The 20466-nt window shown below is 36.5% G+C and overlaps 1 protein-coding gene across 1 annotated transcript in view; it reads left to right on the forward strand.

Annotated features, from left to right (window-relative positions):
• The window catches only part of SPINK5 (serine peptidase inhibitor Kazal type 5), a 71883-nt gene that overhangs the window by 30257 nt on the left and 21160 nt on the right, over window positions 1-20466 (forward strand). The window contains exons 12-23 of the mRNA XM_063087665.1: window positions 659-740; window positions 1889-2016; window positions 2783-2861; window positions 3196-3323; window positions 5034-5076; window positions 6542-6669; window positions 8554-8641; window positions 11672-11799; window positions 12402-12465; window positions 14844-14971; window positions 16580-16676; window positions 18393-18520. Coding sequence (XP_062943735.1) covers window positions 659-740; window positions 1889-2016; window positions 2783-2861; window positions 3196-3323; window positions 5034-5076; window positions 6542-6669; window positions 8554-8641; window positions 11672-11799; window positions 12402-12465; window positions 14844-14971; window positions 16580-16676; window positions 18393-18520 — 1221 coding nt within the window. The remainder of the gene's footprint in view (window positions 1-658; window positions 741-1888; window positions 2017-2782; window positions 2862-3195; window positions 3324-5033; window positions 5077-6541; window positions 6670-8553; window positions 8642-11671; window positions 11800-12401; window positions 12466-14843; window positions 14972-16579; window positions 16677-18392; window positions 18521-20466) is intronic.

Here is a 20466-nt window from a genome sequence, read left to right on the forward strand (position 1 = left end):
AATTATTGGCTTTATTTCACCCATCTCACATTTTATCTTTTAGGTAAAACAGCCAGCAGTAAGCAATATGTTTAAGTTTCAATGAAAAGTAGAGTATGCAAGTGTGGTAGACACATCACGTACTTGAGGGAGGAGGCTTTGGTTGCAGTCATATCCTGAGAGTATACTCAAGGTCTCATCCTCCCTGAGGAACAAGGAGGCTAGCCGAAGTGCTGTGTTAGGGACCCTTTCAGCCTCCAGGTGTCGTCCACATTGTTTTAATTTTGATACCTTCTTCGTGAACATTGATGATTCTCCTTTTCTGACCACAGGCAAGAAAGATAATGTATATAGTAAGCAAGTTTCCCAGACTCACTATTGCTGTCTTTTTTTCAATGTCAAGCAGAAACTATGAAGAAACCATGGTATTATTTTATACTGGAGGCTGTTATATTGTTTCTCTTTGATATACAAGGATACTTCAACAATTTCGTGGGAAAATGGAATTTAAAGATAATACAGATCTTTCCATGAACTTTTGAAGAGCTCTTGTAGAGAGATAAAAGGACAAAGTTGTTCCACCCTAAGGAGGGAGAACAGATGAGCAGTGCAGGGATATGGAGGAATCTTTGCATGTGTTTGGTTCTAATGGATCCCTTTCATTTTATCTCTCATTCAGCCAAGCAGAAGTTGAAGAAAAGAAAAAGGCTGAAGCACAAGCCAGAAATAGAAGAGAATCTGAGAAGACATCCTCATACTCAGTGAGTGGAACTCATCCAGTAAATTCTAACTGGCACTATAATTTGAACACACCTCAAAGAGACTTAAGGGTAGAATTTTGCTCTGCAAAAATTTCCCCAAGATCTTAACCCTTCCATCTGGAGATGACATTGAGAAGGATGCTATGGGAGATGGGTCCGTTCTTGCTACTTCAGACACTAACCCTGTAAAAAAAAAAAAAAAAGGAACTTATTGGGAGTCTAAAAAATTGAGTTTTAGTTCTTGTTTCATCACTTAAAGACTATGTTAGCTTTTGCTAACCACTTTCCAGAGAACTTTTACATGTATACAAATTTCTGAACTTTTGCATCTAAGTTGAAATAAAAATGCCTTGGGTCCATCAAAAAAAAGCATAATAAACATTATAATATTCATTTCCAAAGCCTTGGATCAGTTATCACCACCTATTGGTTTGACAATGACAGTCTCCTAATTTTCCCTCTGGATTCTACACTTTCCCTTATCCAACCATCCTACCTAAAACTGCTTGAGTAATGTCTCAAAATGTAACTCAAATCATAATACTGCTCTGCTTAAAATCCACAAGTAGTTCATCATCAGCTACAGGATATATTTTAATCTCCTTGCCTCTTCTTATTTGGCTCCTTATTTGGCTCTATTCAGAAATTTGTGTTCTGCTATGTGCCATGTAGTTTCCTACCTTGTTTCCTAGCTTATTTTATTTTCACAATCTAGTGTGCATATTTCCCAGTCCTTTTTTTGCTCAGTCAAATCTTGTTCACTCTTCACTGCCTAATCTAAATTATTCTTGTTCCCTGACATCTTCCCTAGTTTCCACAATCAGATTTCATGGTCCTGACTTTTGAGTTCTCAGATTTTCTTGTATCTGTATGTTTGCATTTATTTTATTCTGTTTAGATTATAGTGGAGTTTGCTTGTGTACCTCTTCTATTATGCTGTTACATAATAACAGCTTTTATGTATTATTTTTTCCCATCTCTTAGCAAAAGTTTTTTCTTGTTGTTGAATTGAATTTTACATTTGAGAGAAACATAAGTAAAATTATGGGCTCAAAGAGACATAACAATTTCTGCCACATAGATGTTTGAACCTTCTGCTTTGAATATGAATAAAATATTTGTGTAACTTACTTTCTCTGTCTTGGCAGGAACTTTGCAGTGAATACCAAAAGCTTCTGAGGGATGGAAAATTGCCTTGTACAAGAGAGAGGGACCCCATCCTGGGCCCAGATGGGAAAATGCACAGCAACACCTGCTCCATGTGTGAAGCCTTCTTGTGAGTAGTACTGTACCTGGGAAAAGAAGGAGGGTTTTGTTCTTTCTACTTCATTTCTGTGTTCAATTATGAGAACCACTTCAGCAGGAAAATAAAAGAATTAAAACAAATTTAGAGAAACTGCGTGATTGGCTATAAAAACCATTTCCTTTGAGGATTATTAAGACTTGGGTACTCTCGGGCAAGTGGAGAATCACAGTCTTGAAATATCCAAGTAGTTTTTGTTTTTAAATATGGAAACAGGACTAGTTCTATGTTGTCTCCATGACTGGAAATGCGGCCAGTGGACAATGGGTAAAAGTTCTGGAAGACAGAGTCCAGCCCAATGCCAGAAAGAACTTCCTAACACTTTGAGGATTTCAAAGATGGAATGACTTACCATTGAACGTCAAGGAGGACGTAGGTAGAGGCTTTACTGGCAGATTAAAGCACAAGCTAAATAGTCATCAGATAGATAGTAGTGAGCTCTGGAAGTTTAGAAAGTCACCTCTGGACTAGTGTTTAGGTCCCTAGTTTTCACTTATTAGTGCTGTGTTTTGGGGTAAGTTATGCATTCTGTCTGTCAGTTTTTTTATTTGTGAATTAGAGTTATTATAACAGTTGTACTACATGTATTTGTGAAGATTTCACAGTATGAGCACAGGATTAGGCACATAGTAAGAATATAATAAATGTTAATCGTAATGATTAAATTATATGTGAGATTTCTTCCAACCTGCACATTCTATAATTCTTACTCATCTCTTTTTTATCCACTCTCTTTTAGCCAAGCAGAAGAGGAAAAGAAAAAGAAGGAACGTGAATCAAGAAATAGAAGACAATCTGAGAATTCACCTTCCTTTGAGGTGAGGGTATCCAACAAATCTGAGGAATGTGAACTTGAGGACCCACAGATAGCACTCAGGGAACATGTAAATTCACCAAAACTGTATGAAACAGTTTGTGTTTTTGTAGGTGCATGTATGCAAATGCATATGTAACTATTTCTCTGCTTTTTAAAATTTTTTGGTCATTGCTTTTATCACTTAAAAATATCTGTGTCTTCAAAGTTAAGAACTACTCTGAAACAAGTTTACTACTGTTCCCCATTTAAGAAATAAAAAGCCTAAACGTCAGTTACTTTTGCAATCTGATCCAACCAGTGTTCAATACTTTCAACCTCCCTCCTCGATTTCACAGGAGTTGTGCAGCGAATACCGTGAATCCAGGAGGAATGGACATCTTCTGTGCACCAGAGAGAATGACCCTATCCAGGGCCCAGATGGGAAAATGCATGGCAACACCTGCTCCATGTGTGAGGCCTTCTTGTGAGTAGAGCAGAGCCCCAGGGCTTCTGTGGGAGTGGGGATTGGGAATTGCCAGGGGAAGTTTTCAGACAACTGTGAATAATGCATTCAGTTTTGAGTGTCACATTTAAATGGAAAAACAAACAAACAAACAATGAACAACAACAAAGCAAGTGGAGGGCTTTTAGATTATTACCCTTGAGACATAAAGAGATGTAGAATAAGCCATACACAGAAAAACAAATACTGCATGATCTCACCTATGTTTGGGTTGTAAAAAACTCAAACTCATAGTAGAGAGTAGAATAGTGGTTATCAGAGGTGGGGATGGGGTAAGGCTGGGGATTAGGAATAATGAGATGGTGATTAAACAAAACAGTTTCAGTGAGACAGGAGGAATGAATTTTTAAGATCTATTGCAGAGCATGGTGGTTATAGTTAATAATAATATATCATACATTTCAAAATTGCTGAAAGAGTATATTTTAAATGTTCTCATCACACACAAAAAAGTGAGGTGACTATATTAATTAGCTTGATTTGATCATTCCACAATGTATACGTATATCAAGACATCACATTGAAACTCATAAATATATACAATTATTATTTGTCAAATAAAAATACAAATTAAAGAAGAAACAACATGCAGAATAATTTCTTCTACAACATTGCAAAAGTCATCTAGAATCTTTAACCCAGAGGAAAGAACACTGCATGATAATCATACTGATTGCTTATAGTTTTCTAAAACATTGTCAGCTGAAATGTGAAATAGATGAGATTAGGTGTAAAATATCATTATAATGCATGGAAAATTTTATGAGTTTTTTTTCTTAATTCACTAGTTTTTTCCTACTCATTCTGTGTGATCATAAGGAATAAAATTAAAATGGATAAAAGCTATAGAGAGACAGGTTTGGGATCAACATGAAGGCTGATTTGTAATAGAGTAATTTCTTGCACACTCTCATACCACATGAAAACAGTCTTTTCTACTTTTTAAGAAGTTTTAATTTGATTGATGAGCAAGTCTTATGTTGATTAGAACACATACAAACATTTCCACAAATTATGTAAGTTTTTTGTTTATACAACATGATTACATTTTTTGTATTATGGTTATAATTATGATATAGATTCCATCACTAAATCACTTTATTATGTACCATGTACTGTTCTATTTGCTTTATGTGCATCAACTCATTTAATGCTCCTAACATTCCTCTGAGAACCATACTCTTATTGCCTCTCTTATTCCTCCTCCTCCTCCTGCCTCACTTACAGATGAGGAAGGCACAGAGAGGTTAAGGCACTTCTTGATTTTCTTGAACAATCTGGCTCCAGAGTCTTTCCTCTTAGCCACCACACTGTACCGCTTCTCAGAAACCAAATACTACCACTTCATAAAGAGTGATCACAGATGTAAAAGAATTAGCAAATAGGAAAGTACTATTGCAATACATATGCTGGGAAAATAAATAGGTTTACTCATTAGTTAAGGAACTTTCTCTTGTACATTATTCTTGTGAGGTGAGGCAAACCATTCTAGTTTATAACCTAATAAAATAACAAGCTACTATGGGTAGGTTTTGGGGGTTACTTATTTAGAATAGTCAAAGCAATAAATAATCAACCTATGAATGTCAAAGATCTACTCCACTGTATTAAGATCCATTTCTTCTCCCTCTTTTTTTTTTTTTTTTTTTTATCTTTTCCTGTTTCTTATAGTCAGCAAGAAGAAAGAACAATGGCTAAAAGAGAAGCTGCAAAGGTAATTTTCTCAGGAATGCTGATGCTATACCCTGACTTTTTTTTTACAATACCATTCTAGCTCTCTCATTAGCATAAATGTTTCCTGTTTAATTTTCATGCCTGGAATGACAAAGAAAACTTTAAATTTGAAAAAAAGAGTCTTACTAGAAGTTTCCAGAGTACCAATTTTATTTTATGATTTTTCAAATTTTGAGGTTCATTTCATAAAAAGTGGAGTGTTAATTTTTTGAAAAGGATCTTTCCCATGTTTGGCTTTTATTAGATTTCTGTTGTTAGGCACAGATTATTAATAATAACTTGTGAAATTTACTAATTTTAGTTTATATCATTCATACTTCTATTATTTCAAATAGAGAGTACAAGATTTCAGTCATTCCAATTTACAAAACAAAATGAACAATACTTATGTAATCACATTTGATCTTTGTCACCACCCAGCTGTGGAGGAAGTACTAGGTTTTTTTTGCCCCCCCAATTAATATTATTAAACAGGTTCTTTGACTTTGCAATCATTTTTAGTTTACCCTCCATGCTTTTATAGTTTTACAGGTAGAAAAACCAAATGTGTCTGAGTCTAAATATTGTATTATTATCATATAATAGCCATGTACAAGATTTATCTTTATTTATTCTATTCCATAACAACAGCTGCAAAGGTACAAGCCTATTCATTATTTGGAGAAAGTTGACACAGTTTAAAAGTTTACCTTTAAACTGACTCATTTTCTCAATAAACATGTTTCTGTTACTTGGAACCATCTTTTCTTTTGTGTGTGTGTAATCTAGAATTGAAAATTTGTTTCATTCACCATATTGGATCAGTTGCCAAGTCCTCTCAGATTTTCCCAGTGATCCTAACACATTCCTTCTTCTCTCCACTTCTATTGTTGCTCTTCTGGTTCAAATCCATATCGCCTATTCCTAGACTTTATCAGTTCATTCCCAGAAAGATGTCCATTTCTCGAAGGATCGTACTTGTTTTCTCTTCCATCCATAAAGATTTATCTTTACTTCTTAGTTTGAACATTTTTTTTTTCTTCTTTTCCAGCCTCCTAAAGACAAACCAAGGCTCAGTAATATTCTCAGTTCCTCCAGGAAGGCTTTTCTTTTAGGCTTATTGGATCTCCTCACCTTTTATTTTCCATAGCTTTTATAGATGGCAGTATGCAATACAACATAGACTTATATGTCTTATATACTGGTCTGTAACAATTTTGTCAGCCTTCTGCCCTAGATTATAAGCATCCTCAGGAGTACAGTGATGATCAATATTTACAGATCCACTATAGTGAGAGGACAATTCTGAGTTTGTGATGGAAGTTTCATAAATACTTTCTGACTTACTTCTACATGGCATCACTTTTCCTATTTCTTCTGTCTCTGCATTACTTATTTCTCACTCCTTATAATAAGAAAAGATGCAGGAAAGGGAGAAAACTGATCTGAGCAATTTTTTTTTCCAGGAAACCTGCAGTGAATTTCGGAAACAAGTGAGGAATGGAATGCTCGTATGCACCAGGGAGAATGATCCTGTCCGTGGCCCAGATGGCAAAATGCATGGAAACAAATGTTCCATGTGTGCGAGTGTGTTGTGAGTATCCACCCCTTCTCTGCCACTGAATGTCTTCGTCATTGATTGTCCCTGAGTCTCAGATTCTTCATACATGTGTAGAGCATATATGAGCTGTAGGCTAGAAAATTTTAAAAGCAAGTGGACAAGACATTAAGTAATATTGAATCATACAGTGGTAATGTTATCCTCTTACCTTCCTATCTTCTGATTAAGTCAAGGGGAAAGACTCAATTTAGTGCTGATATATGTTTAACAATTGATAATCTCCATTTATAACAAAGAGAGAGCATAAGTTTCGTGATCTGGATTGGATGATCTCTTTGACCTCTCTCCACCCCTGACATTTTACGATGCTGTGAGTAGATGCAGATAGGGGAAAAGGGAAAGCCAGAGGGACGGATGTCTGTGGGCCGGTATATAAAGACTACTAAAATAACCTGAACAAGGGACAGAATAGAGGGGATTACATTTGTTCTTTCAGGGACATTACAGCATACAGATAAAACACATGCTTTGATAAGTGGCTTAGTGTAAAGTGAAACTCCTACAAGTCAGGCTCATGTAATACAGTATCCTCCTCCTTCCCCGCTCCCATCAACCATGATCCGAAAATATTAAGATATTTTGAGAGAGAGAGACCATAGTCACATACCTTTATTACAGTATATTGTTGTAATTGTTCTATTTTATTAGTAGTAATTTCTGTTAATCGCTTACTGGGCCTAACTGATAGATAAAACTTTATCATAGATATGTATGTATAGGAAAAAAACAGTATGTGTAGGGTTCAGTACCATCCGAGGTTTCAGGTATCCATTATGGTCTTGGAATGTATCCCTTGCAAATAATGGGAGACTACTGTAAAATGTATACGTTTACAAAAATGTCTTTTTGTTAAGCCAAGTCCAGGGCCTTCTAGGCCTTTGTTTTGCTGAGTGGTGTGGGTAAACCTGTGACTGGAGCTCTACTGTGTGAGACAGTATAGAAGTTATTATTACCACCTCTAATTCTCCTCCTTCTTAGTCTCCTAATCCCCGCCTGAGCTTCATCCTAAAATAAATGTTGAGAAAAAATATTTAAATAATATCTGTTTAAAGAGGTTCAAAGTTATTGTCCTACTTTCACATGTCCAACATTAGGTATCACACACAGTTCCTTAGAAAAATAGATTGACAGAGTAAGGCAGTAGAATGAATAGTGGCCTGGGAGTCAAGAAATCAGGGTTTTTCTCTCACCTGTTCACATTTTCTGGTGCTGTGATAATGACTAGATGTGGTATATGCTAAAGATTTTCCAGCTTTGATACGCTACATATTAGTAGAAAATGGCAAGAATATCAGAATATCAGGCTTGTGATTGACCTTAAAAAATTAGCTGTTGAGTCTTACTGAACATGAATCATTATGGCAATTCAAAACTCAAATTTCAAGTTGAACATTAGCTCTGTTAAATTAATATTTGAAATTTTTATTTTTATAGTGAAGCATTGTTCATCGTAATTATGAGCCTATCATTTGAAAGCAAGCCATTCCTTGCTTTCATCATTGATATGGTAGTTATTTGGATAAGGAAAGTTTCACAATTAAAAAAAAAATTAAGACAATTGTGCCTTCTTTTAGATCACTTATTGAAGTCACTGACCTACAGAAAATAAGATCAGCTGAGGGCTACATACTGATAAAAACACATACTTGTTTTATTATTATTCTTTTTGAAAGGGGAAATGTGAACCACTGAGTTTATCTGCATTATTGGCCAAAGCAATAGCACTTCTTGGATTGGGTAAATTTGTACTGCAGACTGAATATGGCTTGGTTTGGAAGATCCTTATTCTTTCCTAAAACATAATATTAAACAGAATGTGAAATTTTGTTCAGCCTGTATCTTCTTTTTCTGTTGCAGCAAACTTGAAGAAGAAGAGAAGGAAAATAATAACAAAGAAGAAAATGGCAAAGTTGAAGCTGAAAAAGTAAAGAGAGAAACAGTACAGGTAGTTGTTTCAGATCATAAGACACAACAATCAAAAAAACTCTGAACTTTTTAAGTCAAGTGAACAGATATGATGTGGGGGGAAGGGGAGGGGGTGAAGAGGATCAGAAAAAGGGGCATGAAAATCAACTACAATGTATATTGAGAAATAAAATAAAATAAAAAAGAGCCACATAAATATTCAATGATCTTTTTCCCTCGGCATGTCTTCTACTCCCTCTCCCTAATCCGATCATCCTCAGTGACTTTGCAAACTGAGAAAATGTATGTGGATCCTCATGTATAGAAAGCAGGACTTCTTATTCACATTATTCACACTAAATAAATCTGGTAGCTCGTGCATTGGAGAGGAAATCAATCACCATTTTCTCCCACTGACCATGTGAGTTCTTTTGCCCAAGAAATAAGTATATACAGGTTGTCATCTTGTCTGAATCCAAACAAATAGAGGCAGGTGTTTGGACTTTTCTCAAATACCTTCTTGAAGAAGAACATTGAGCTAAAAATAAATAGATAAATAAATAAATAAATAAAATTAGGTTTCTGTCCTAATTAATTCTGTATGAGATTTTAAGGAAATGACTCGAGAGCATCCCTGAACCTTGGGTTTGCATTCTGTAAAATCTCAGGTGATGATGATGATGATGATGACGATGATAATGATAATGATAATGGCTATTAATTAGTTGCTACCACATGCTTCACGGTATAAAAATTTTATGGTTGGTCTTTATAGTAGCCATTTAAAGTATGTATTATTATCTGTGCTTTATAGAAGAACACTTGGAGGGTCAGATAAGATGGTAAGAAATTTATATAAGTAGCAATGTATATAAAATTTTAAATATATAATTAGTAATACAATATTATACAGTAATAATACAACATATTATTTGTTATTATCAATGTATTATAAACATTATAATATATGATATACATAATATATAATATATAGTATAATTACAGTTATATATAGTTAGTAATTTGAGAGCTAGCAATTGAACCACAAATTCTGGCTTCAAGGCCCCATGATGCACTTTAGATTTTATGCCTTTCTGCTGTTTGTAATACTCCTGCAGGCTGTGCCTCAGATCTTTATTACCCTTTCCTTTGTTCTTTCATAATTTTTTTTTTTTTAAAAGATGGCCAGTAATTAACCCTTGACTTGGTGTTGTCAGCACCACACTCTCCCAAGTGAGGTAACCGGTCATCCCTATATAGGGATCCGAACCTGTGGCCTTGGTGTTATCAGCACCACACTCTTCCCAGTGAGCCACGGGCCAGTCCCAATTCTTTCATAATTTTTTAAAGATAATTTATTACACATATTTGCGGTGTACAAAGTTCACTTTCAGTAGTTGTATATAGTCTGTGATGGTCAAATCAGGATAGTTAGCTTATTCATCATTACAATACCGTAATCCTTTGTGTCTGTTAATTTCTCGTGAACCCCTCTCCCTCTCCGACTCCCCTCTCCTTTTCCACCTCTGGCAAGCACAATTCTTTTCTCTCCTTCAAAAAGTTCAACATGTTATTGTGATCGTTGTTTGTTTCTTTCTTTCTCTCTCTCTATTGACAGGAAGGTCTCATTTTTACTTCTTTCTCTACTCTTACATTTGCTCTCTACAATCTACTCATGACTCTTAAGCCAAAGTAATTATTTAAAAACATAAGGCAGCTCATGTCACCCAGTGGCTTCTCAACTCAGTTAAAAGATCGAACTCTGGACTCAGACTGTCAGATTTCAAATCTGTCTTCCTACCAGTAAGTTCAAATGGTTAACATCTTGTGCCTTAGTTTCCTCATTTGTGAAATAAGGATATTATTATTATTATGTGTATTATTTTTATGAAATCCCAAGAAACTCATCCATATATAACAGCACAGCGCCTCACATATATTAAGTACTCAGTACATAATATCATATTTATTATTGTTAATATTATTATTCATCTAATCTTATTGTCCAATGGGATGTGTCACATTGGACAATTCACCAGCTCTTCAACATACAGAAATTTACCTTCTCTATGGCTTTGCTTATAGTCAGGAATTTCCCTTCCCTCTATCTGTTAAAATTGTGGCCACTTTTCATGGCTCAGAATGAGTAATAGCTGCCCCCTAAAGATTTTTCTTATTCCTACAATATACTTAATAACTCTTTTATCTATTATGCCAATATTTTTTCCACTCATATCATTTGTTTTATTACAACTTATAGTTGCTTCTATGTATTTTCTCCAAAGAAAGCAAAAACTCTGCATTAGTTTTCTATGCTGTAACAAATGATCACAGTTTGGTGGCTTAAAACGACATAAACTTAGTATCTTATGGTTCTGTAGATTAGAAGTCTGGCAGGGATCTCACTGGGCTACAATCAAAGGGTTGGCAGGGCTACATTCTTGCTTTTTCTAGTTTCTAGAGGCCATCCCTGTTCCTTGGCTTTTGGACCCCTTCCTCCATCTTCAAAGCCTGCAAGGTTGCATCTCTCTAACTGTTCTTCTGGAGTCACACCTCCCTCTCACTCTCTCTTCTGCCTTACTCAGTTGTAAGGACTGACCCTTGTGATTACATTGAGCCCATTAGGGCAATGGAAGATAATCTCCCCATCTCAAGATTCTTAACTTAATCACATCTGCAAAGCCCCTTTTGCCACATAAGATAATATATTCACAGGTCCTAAGTATTAGGTGTTAGACATATGGGGGGGGGGAGATATTATCCTGCTTCCACAAATTCCCTTACCAAAAAGACCCTAAGTTATCCTTCTTTAAATCTTTCACAGTATCTAGTCCAAATATTTAAATCGAAGATTTTCTAATGAGTTAAATAACAACAATCTTATGTTCCAAATAATGTGTGACCAAGTAAGTCTCTGAAAAGCATCTTGGCTAATATAGACCTTCTGCATCACCTTTTTTGTGCATCCATCGTGTTTGGGGGCATTGTATCACAGTTTTCAAAGGGGTAATGTGGAGGGAGGTTTCCAATGTTTAGTTATCTGATTTTTAAATCCTTCTTCACTTGGCAGGAGCTGTGCAGGGAATACCGTAACTATGTGAGGAATGGACGGCTCGCCTGCACTAGAGAAAATGACCCTATCGAGGGTCTAGATGGGAAAATCCATGGCAACACCTGCTCCATGTGTGAGGCCTTCTTGTGAGTAGAGCTGCAGCCACTGCTGCTGCTGAGTGTAGAAAACGATAAGCCTGGGGCGGGCAAGAGGAATGACATTGAAGGTTTCCTCTAGGAGGTAGATAATGAAGGCTGTCTTTGCGTTGAGTTCAGGGATTTACTATTATAAAGCCACATACTTAGCATGCTCATTCCTAGTGTTTAGTATTCTGAAAGGTACTTGAGTCACTGTCTAAGGAGGACCATGTTCTATGGGCAATTCCTTTGCAGTTAATGGCCTAAAAGTACTAGGACTTCTGTTCTCTGTGTACATAGGTCACTGTCATTAATAATCCAAAGGTGTGATCACTGGGTGCTAACAAATTGAAAAATTGTTAATATCTAATCAATATCCTAGTTGCTTTCCAGGAAGGACAGTTTATTTTCTAAAAGAAATCTAATAATAATTATTCTTTAAGGAACATTAAAAGCAAGAACAATGATAGGGAGGGGTGTGTATTTACCTTTCTACTCCTGAGCAAAGTTGGTAGAGGTGTAGAAATCATGGGCTATGTCTATCTAGAGAGATTTTCCTTTTAGGATAATGTGTATTGGGTACTAAAAATGATTCTTTTCCCTCTTTACAGCCAGCAAGAAGCAAAAGAAAAAGAAGCTGAATCCAGAGCAAAAGTTAAAAGGGAAACTGAAACGGTAGTTGTCCTGGAATGTTCGTAGTGCAATGAAAGGATAAAGTTTTGCAGTTTTTCTGTAAAAATAACTTACAGTATTATTAAAGGCTCTAGCTGTGAGGGAACTCAGGGCCCATTTAGTCTAGAGGTTGACTAACTTTTTCTTAAAGGGCCAGATGGTAGATAATTTAGGCTTTGTGGCTCTGTCGTCTTTGTCACAGCTACTCACCTCTGCTGCTGTAGCTCTAAAGCAGCTGTAGATCATACATAAACACGTGGGCGTGGCTGTGTTCCCATAAAATCTTACTTACAGGAATAGGTCATTGGCCAGATTTTGCTCACAGGTGCCAGCATTTTGGGGAAAAAATTTAAAAAGTAGTATCCCCAGAGATGTTTTCCTGGGTTCAAAAAGACTGACTGCAGGTAGGTTATTCCAGGTTGTGCTCATTTCCTTAACACAATCAAAGACCATTAATATTAAAAATGATCTCTGAAGGAGTATCACATTTGGAATTCTGTGTGATTGGCTTGTTCACACTTGTGTTTCATATAATCGTAAATCTGAATTAAAAATAACATGAATATTTTGTATTAAAATAAATTCACTTTGCAACATCTTCAAGAGAAAATTCTTTAGCATAAGATCAGTTCTGAATTCACATTAGCTACTCCAGACAAACTATCCTGTCATGTAATTTTTTTTTTTTTTTCTAAATATGACCTGCTAGGGGTTCTGGCATTGAACTTTGAAGCAGAGCTAGGAGAAAAATTCACTCTGTAACCCTCATTGAATTTCAACTTGAACTCCAGAAAAAAAAAAACCCTCAAAATCAATCCTAATTGCCATCAGTCATTAACTCTACGATTTTAAGTGATTTGCTTATTCTCTTTCAATTCCTCATGTAACTCTGGAGCTAACATTTGCTGAGTGCTTTCTGGATATTAGTCACTGTGCATGTACGTTATGTATATTATCTCATGTTATCCTCACAACAATCTGGGACATACACAGGGGACTTCAAAAAGTTCATGGAAAGATGCATATTATCTTTTAATTCTATTTTCCCACAAACTTTTTGAAATACCCTTGTGTTGAATAATTCATGCATATTGACTATTATTATTTTAACCATGTGGAATAAATGCTATTTTTATTTCCATTTCATAGATGATATAACTGAAGTAAAGAGAGGCAACTTCTCTTACCCAAAATCTCTTGGTGGCAGAATTGGAATTCTAACCAACAATATAATGTAGCTATGAACATCTTAGTGCTTATTAGACTATACATGGGATGTTATGTTAAATTCTTTAGGAAAGGGGATGAATTTGAATGAGAAGTGGTGTTGAAATCATGTCATAAACAGAACGACTGAAGTATCTGTCTATGTCTAGCTCTTGGAAGAGAATATAGGAAGGTATGTGAGAAGTATAAGAACGCTTTCTCCACATATCTTATGGACTCTCATGCAGGAGAAGAAAAATACCCTTGATTTCTTTGAGGGAAGTAAAATACTTCAACTTTGTTGCTGGTCTAAAGAAATGTACTCATCCTATTTTTAATGACAAAAATAAACAAAACAAAACAATCTAAAAGTAAGAATTCTATAGAATTTATAAGAGTTATTTCCAAGATCTCTCCAAATCAGCAGTATTGCGAATTTATGGGAACTGTCTAGCAGGAATTTTGGAATGAACTGCCTGGAAAGTAATGGAGTCCTTATCTCTGCAGGTGTTCCAACAGAAATTATATGATTTCCTGTCAGGCTTGACTGAAAGATTGAGAGAAAGTATGGATGGTTGGACCAGATGTTCTTTGTGGTTATATTCAAACCAGAAGTTTTTTGATTCTATGACATGTGCAGTGTTTTTTTTTTTTTTCTTTTGGTCTTTTTTTAGTGACCAGTAAGGGGATCGCAACCCTTGGCTTGGTGTCGCCCACACCGCGCTCGGCCAGTGAGCGCACCGGCCATCCCTATATAGGATCCGAACGCGCGGTGGGTGCGCCTCCAGCACTCCCAAGCGCCTCACTCTCCCGAGTGCGCCGCGGGGCCAGCCCATGTGCAGTGTTTTTATTGGATTACAATATAATAGAGATGGACAACATGACCCCAAGCAAGGACTGCAACCAGCCCTAAGACAACAGATTTATTAAGAAAGTCTTATTTGTGTGTGATTGAAAGTTCAGTCTGGATTTGGGGGCTAACTCTCAAGGAAAAAGAAACACAAATCTCTTTTTAAGCCCTCGGTGTTTAGTAGGAATCAAACAATACAATTGCCAGAAAAAAAAAAAAATCCTCAGTTCATTTTCTCTTTTTTCTTCAAGGAAGTGCTTAGTAGGAATCCAATGACTAATTTCCAAGTCAATATCCAAACTCTTGCTTTTTCTCCTCCTTTTAGGATAGATGCAGCGAATTTCGGAGTCTTCTACAAAATGGAAAACTTTTCTGCACACGAGAAAATGATCCTGTGCGTGGCCCAGATGGCAAGACTCATGGCAACAAGTGTGCCATGTGTAAGGCAGTCTTGTGAGTGCACAGATAAAGCTCCCACTGTGAGATGGCAGAGTTGGGGAGGCAAAGAGCCAGGCAGATTATATATATTGTGTTTGGCCTTTCCTTATATCTAAAATAAACAAGTGATTATCTGTAAAGCATTTTGAGATGAATCTTTCATTAAAAAGGCCAAGGCTTACAGTTCTAGAAAGAGATAACATATTGTTAGTGATTATATTCTCTGTTAGTTCTGGAGTAGAGCCTACCAGTAGATCACAATATCTTTCTTGATAATATTCTAAGTCCTTTGCTGTCAAGTGGATTACTTCTCTGGATTATGTTGGAATTCCCATTGGGAAGAAAACACACAGATTTCACTGGCACTCTAATGTGTCTACCTGAATTTTGAGATATCAAATTTTGGGGAAATGAAAAGTAGCTTTTTATACAGTGCTTGGAAGTACACTTAAAATATGTGTCATTTAATAGCCATTTGCTGAACATCTGCAATGTACGATGTGTATAATGATTATACAAAGATGAATGAAACAGATACTCTTCACAGAAATCACATAGGAATTAGATATGGACATAAGCTTATATACAAAGGAGGAAATGTTAAGTGAAAAATTATGTATATAATATGTTATTGTACTTCAGGGAAGGGATAGTTAATAGAAAGTTTTATGGGGGGAAAGAACATGACCTTATAATTTGGATAAGATATGGACACAACAGGAAACTATGAGAGGAAAAGAGGGAACAGCATAGGTGAAGTTCTAAAATTAAGAAAACTGTAGTATGTCCCTGTACCAGCCAGCCAAGAAGAAAAGAAAAGAAAACTGTAGTAGGTATAGTAAAGAACAAGTCAAGTCATTTAGTTTACTTTGAACTTACCAACTTTACGAATTATGAATTCCAGACTAAGGATTTTGAGGTCAATTCTACATGCATTGAAAGCTGCTAAAATTTTTTAGGTAGGAGAGGTAAATGGCATAAATATGGTTCCTTTAAGAAGATTCATATGTCAAGAAAAGGAGAAAAATAGAAGGAAGGGACTGAAATTCAGAATGCTACTGGAGTAGGGGGAGGGGTTGCAGCAATCCAGTGAGAGGCAGCAGGTGCAAGAGAAGTGGGACAGAGGCGAGCAGATCGAGGTGGGAGACACTGTGAAGGTGAAATCAATGTTATGTGGCAACAGCTGTGCAAACTGGAGAGGGAGCAGTTAGAGATGATGCCAGTGTTTTGTTCTTTGTTACAGTAGAGAATTCAGGAAGAAGAATATACTTAGTAGAGAAGATAATCATTTTGGGGCCTCTTGAATATGAAGTATGTATGAGAAATACAGTTGGAGATCCCCAGTGAATGCATATAAAATGCTGATTAATTGCTCATCTTGCCTTGGTGGTGGTTATGGATATGTTGGTTTTCTTTTGCTGTAATGAGAGCTCTTCCAGGCAAAGGACTCCACATAATGCACTCTTTTATTTTCAAAGAAAAAGGCCTGCAGCATAGTAGATGTTAAGCAAGTGCAGGTGAATTCTATACAAATCTAATTTGGTCATATGATAAGAAACTCATAGAAATGTACTAAACTTTCTGTAATCTGTTATTTCCTATCTTTCATTTTCTAATTTTCAGCCAGAAAGAAGATGAAGAGAGAAAGAGGAAAGAAGAGGAAGATCAGAGAAATGCTGCAGGACATGGTTCCAGTGGTGGTGCAGGAGGGAAACCTCAGGTGAGAGCATCCTCTAATTTCCATAACCAGAGTAGCCTGAACTCACTGACAAGGGGACTGTGACATAGCCTTATAGTCTACGTAAAGGTGAATGTAAAGTGCTGAGTCTGAAAGCATCCTTAGAAGAACAATGGAGTTCCCCCTTAGGGCTGCTGGGTAAGATATCAGCAAGTTGTAGCCTCTGTAGGGCTCATTTTGACTTCTTTAAACCAGGAAATAATTAACAAGTCTCCTGGCTCCTCTTTTAGTAACATAGCCCTCATGTCATCATCAGCATCACCTGCTGTCCATTTTCTTTCATTATTCTTTCTTGCTCTGGATGAAGCCACTTTTTGTGGGATCTTTTCAATTGTTCTATAGCAAGGTAATATGGTGAAAGAGCATAGCTTTTGGAGTCAAACAGTTTGGGGTACAATCCTGCAACTACCGCTTGGACTTGTGAACTATTGATTAAATTGCTTCATCTCACTGAACTCTAGTTTCCCTTATATAGCAGTACTCATATAGGGATAAAATAAAATAATTTAGGTAAGTGTTTATCACATTTTATGAGACATTTTTAAGTGTCAACATGACAATATTGCATGTAAAGTCACTCATTGAAAGTGTGAACACAATTTCATAAGATTACAGCCACCTTATTTATCTTCTTAAGACCTTGAAATATTAATTTTGTCTCTTTGCTTCCAGATCTGACACAGGCCCGATATTTATCTTTGGTAAACTCTTACATGGCTGTTTTTCAGTCTTCTTTGCTTTAGGAGGCTGAGTTCTGGCTCTCAAGGAATAGACCTGTTTGTACTTTTTGTCTATCTTTGACATAATTTGGTCATGCCTATCTTCCTTGATATTTCGTGTAACTTTGTCCTTCCTCCCCCAATTTTTCTTTCCCTTTTACCTACACCAGAGGTCAGCACATTTTTTTTTTTCCTGTAAAATTCCAGATAGCAAATATTTTAGGCATTGTGGGTCCTATGGTGTCTGTTGCAGCTATTCACCTCTGCCATTGTTGTAGAAAAGCAGCCATAAGTATCTAAATACATGAATGAAGATATATTTCAATAAAACCTTATGTGTATGAACAGGCAGCAGGACAGATTTGGCCTGTGGGTCATAGTTTGCTGACTCATGATTTATGCTATCAAACCCAGCCAGCTTTATAACTTCCCTATGTGGATCCTTAAAAACAACATTATTAGCCATGACAACTGAGCTCTTATAATTAGAAAATGGCCAATTTTTGTCCCTCTTTTTCTATAGAGAGTGTCAGTCCATTTTGTGCAGCTATAACAGTATACCACAGACTGGGCAATTTATAGAGAGATTTATTTCTTCCAGTTTTGGAGGGTGGGAAGTCCAAGGTCAAGGACCCACATGGTGGAAGGTGGAAGGCAAGAGAGCACGAGCAAGCAAAAGGGGGTCTGACTCGCTTTTTTAACAAACCCACTGCATCGATCTGTTCATGAAGGCAGCATCCTAATGACCTGACCACCTCTTCAGGGTCCCACCTCTCAACACTGCCACACTGGGGATTAAGTTTCTAATACATAAATGTCGGCGGACACATTCGAACCATAGAAGAAACTAACCCTTGGTGTTATATTTCTTATAAGGGGAGGTAGACAAGAACTTTTCCTACTCAGATTCCTTAACAAACTTAATAACAATACAACAAACTGAATAATTCAGGAGGCCTGCTCTCTTCTTCCTTTTTAGGACCAATGTGCTGAGTTTCGGGAAAAAATGAAAAATGGAAAACTCAGCTGTACTCGAGAGAGTGATCCTGTACGTGATGCTGATGGGAAATCATACAACAATAAGTGTGTCATGTGTAAAGACATACTGTAAGTACTTCTTTCAACAGGCATGTCTAAAGGATAGTTACATATTCGTCCTGAATTAATGGCTATTTCTAATTTGTTTATGGCTCTATCTGTGAAAATTATTCTTTTTGTTATTTTCCAAATATCATCTCTTTCTCTTGCATCCTTTAAGAAATAATGAGCTCTAACAAGGCAGCTAATCAAGTGACTTTTTCCTACTTTATTTTCTGTCATTCTAATTATTTTCTATAATTCTATGACTTCTAAGTGCCATCATGATAGATAATTGTTCTTTAGAATATATTGTGCCTGAATTCTAGGAAGATTTTGTGATGGCCATTTGGAATACTTGGCCAACACAATTTAAGACAGCTGGTTTCTTGCATATGCACGGGACACACCTTTTGGCATAATTTGGGATTTTTTTCTTCTATTTATTTTCCTTTGATGGAATCGGAGCGCCTTAATCCAGCTCAGCCACTTTTGATTTGTGTTATCAGGGAAAGTAACGTAACTGCTCTTAGTCCCATCTATAAATTGAGGTAGTTCTAGGTGATCTTGAAAGGTACTTGTAGCTCAAAAACTTATCATAATACTTTTTAATTTTTTATGGCATTTAATTGATATGTATTTAATAAGTATTTAATGATTTCCCTCACCCAATTCTTCACCTTTGTCCCTGAAAAAAAAAAAAAAATGCAATCTTGTGGTAGTACAGACCATGTGAGAAAATCTAATCCAAATGCTGCATATTACCAATGAGGAAAACAGAAATTGTTCTACTCAAGGTGTTATGGGAGTGAGCTTCAGAGCTGAAACTTGTCGGGTCCGCCGCCGGCCGACCCGAACAGCCCTAGCCTCGTTCCTTTTGGTGGGCGAGCAAATGGCCCAGGATTCCTCTTTCCCTCCTGTCCCCTTTGGAAGGAGATGGGGGAAGAGAGCCGTGAAGAGAGGAGAGCACACCACCGGCCCCAAAAACAGCCCGGTCAAAGGACACTCAGACGCAGCGGGGGTTCTGTCGAGCAGTTCCTTTTATTATCACACAAGTACTTGCTTTTAAAGGCAAATGGGGAAGGGAGGTTTTTTACATAATCTTATCAGCTTAAAGGTCAAGAGAGCATGCATCCTGTCTCAATGCCTAGCTATTGCAACCTCGAGCACAGGAAGCGCGTATTTGGCCAATAAGGGCTAAGGCAAGGTTCCTGCAGATATCCCCACCCTACTTCCTCCCGGCGCCATCTTAGGCTTCCACATTAATACGCCCTTGTGGGCCCATAATGGCACCGCTTGTAATGTCACTTAAGGTGGCGTTAGTTTTTAAAGCCCGACAGAAACTAAAATCCATTTCTTCTGAATAATAGACTAATATTTATTCTACATTTTTATAATTCTTCAATGGAATCAAGATGGTAGGATGAAGCAGTACTTGACTTTTAACACCAGTGGCTATTTCAGCTCCATTTTCATGGACAGTTTATTTCAATTCCTTAGGCTCCAGTCTTTTCATATTTATAATGAGGGGAGGGTCAACATCATCATAGTATCCACATAGTGTTTCTTTTTAGAGCTAAGATGAAGCATATAAAACTCTGAGCACAATGCCTGGCACAAAGTAGGCACATAGTAAATGTGAATTGTCACTAGGAGCATTGTCATCAGAGCTCAATAAATATTGGGTATCACCATTTACAGTAATAAATAATGACTAACATTATGGTCTCATACACTATACTGTGTTGACACTTTGCACAACTAACACTTTGCAGATAAGATGAACATAATTGAGATGGCTCTTCACGTATTACTTTCTTTCTGCATCACACTTTAATAGTGAATAATTTGTAAAAGAACAAACAGCAATTCTTAAATGCAAAAAATTATTAAGGTAAAAAATTGCTTTTATAAGATAGTTGCCTGGAGTAGTTAACAAAAAATAATATAAATTAAGAAAAAAATTTTTTTACAAT

Source organism: Cynocephalus volans, chromosome 2 (assembly GCF_027409185.1).
Source record: "Cynocephalus volans isolate mCynVol1 chromosome 2, mCynVol1.pri, whole genome shotgun sequence".
In the NCBI taxonomy this organism is placed as follows: Eukaryota; Metazoa; Chordata; class Mammalia; order Dermoptera; family Cynocephalidae; genus Cynocephalus; species Cynocephalus volans.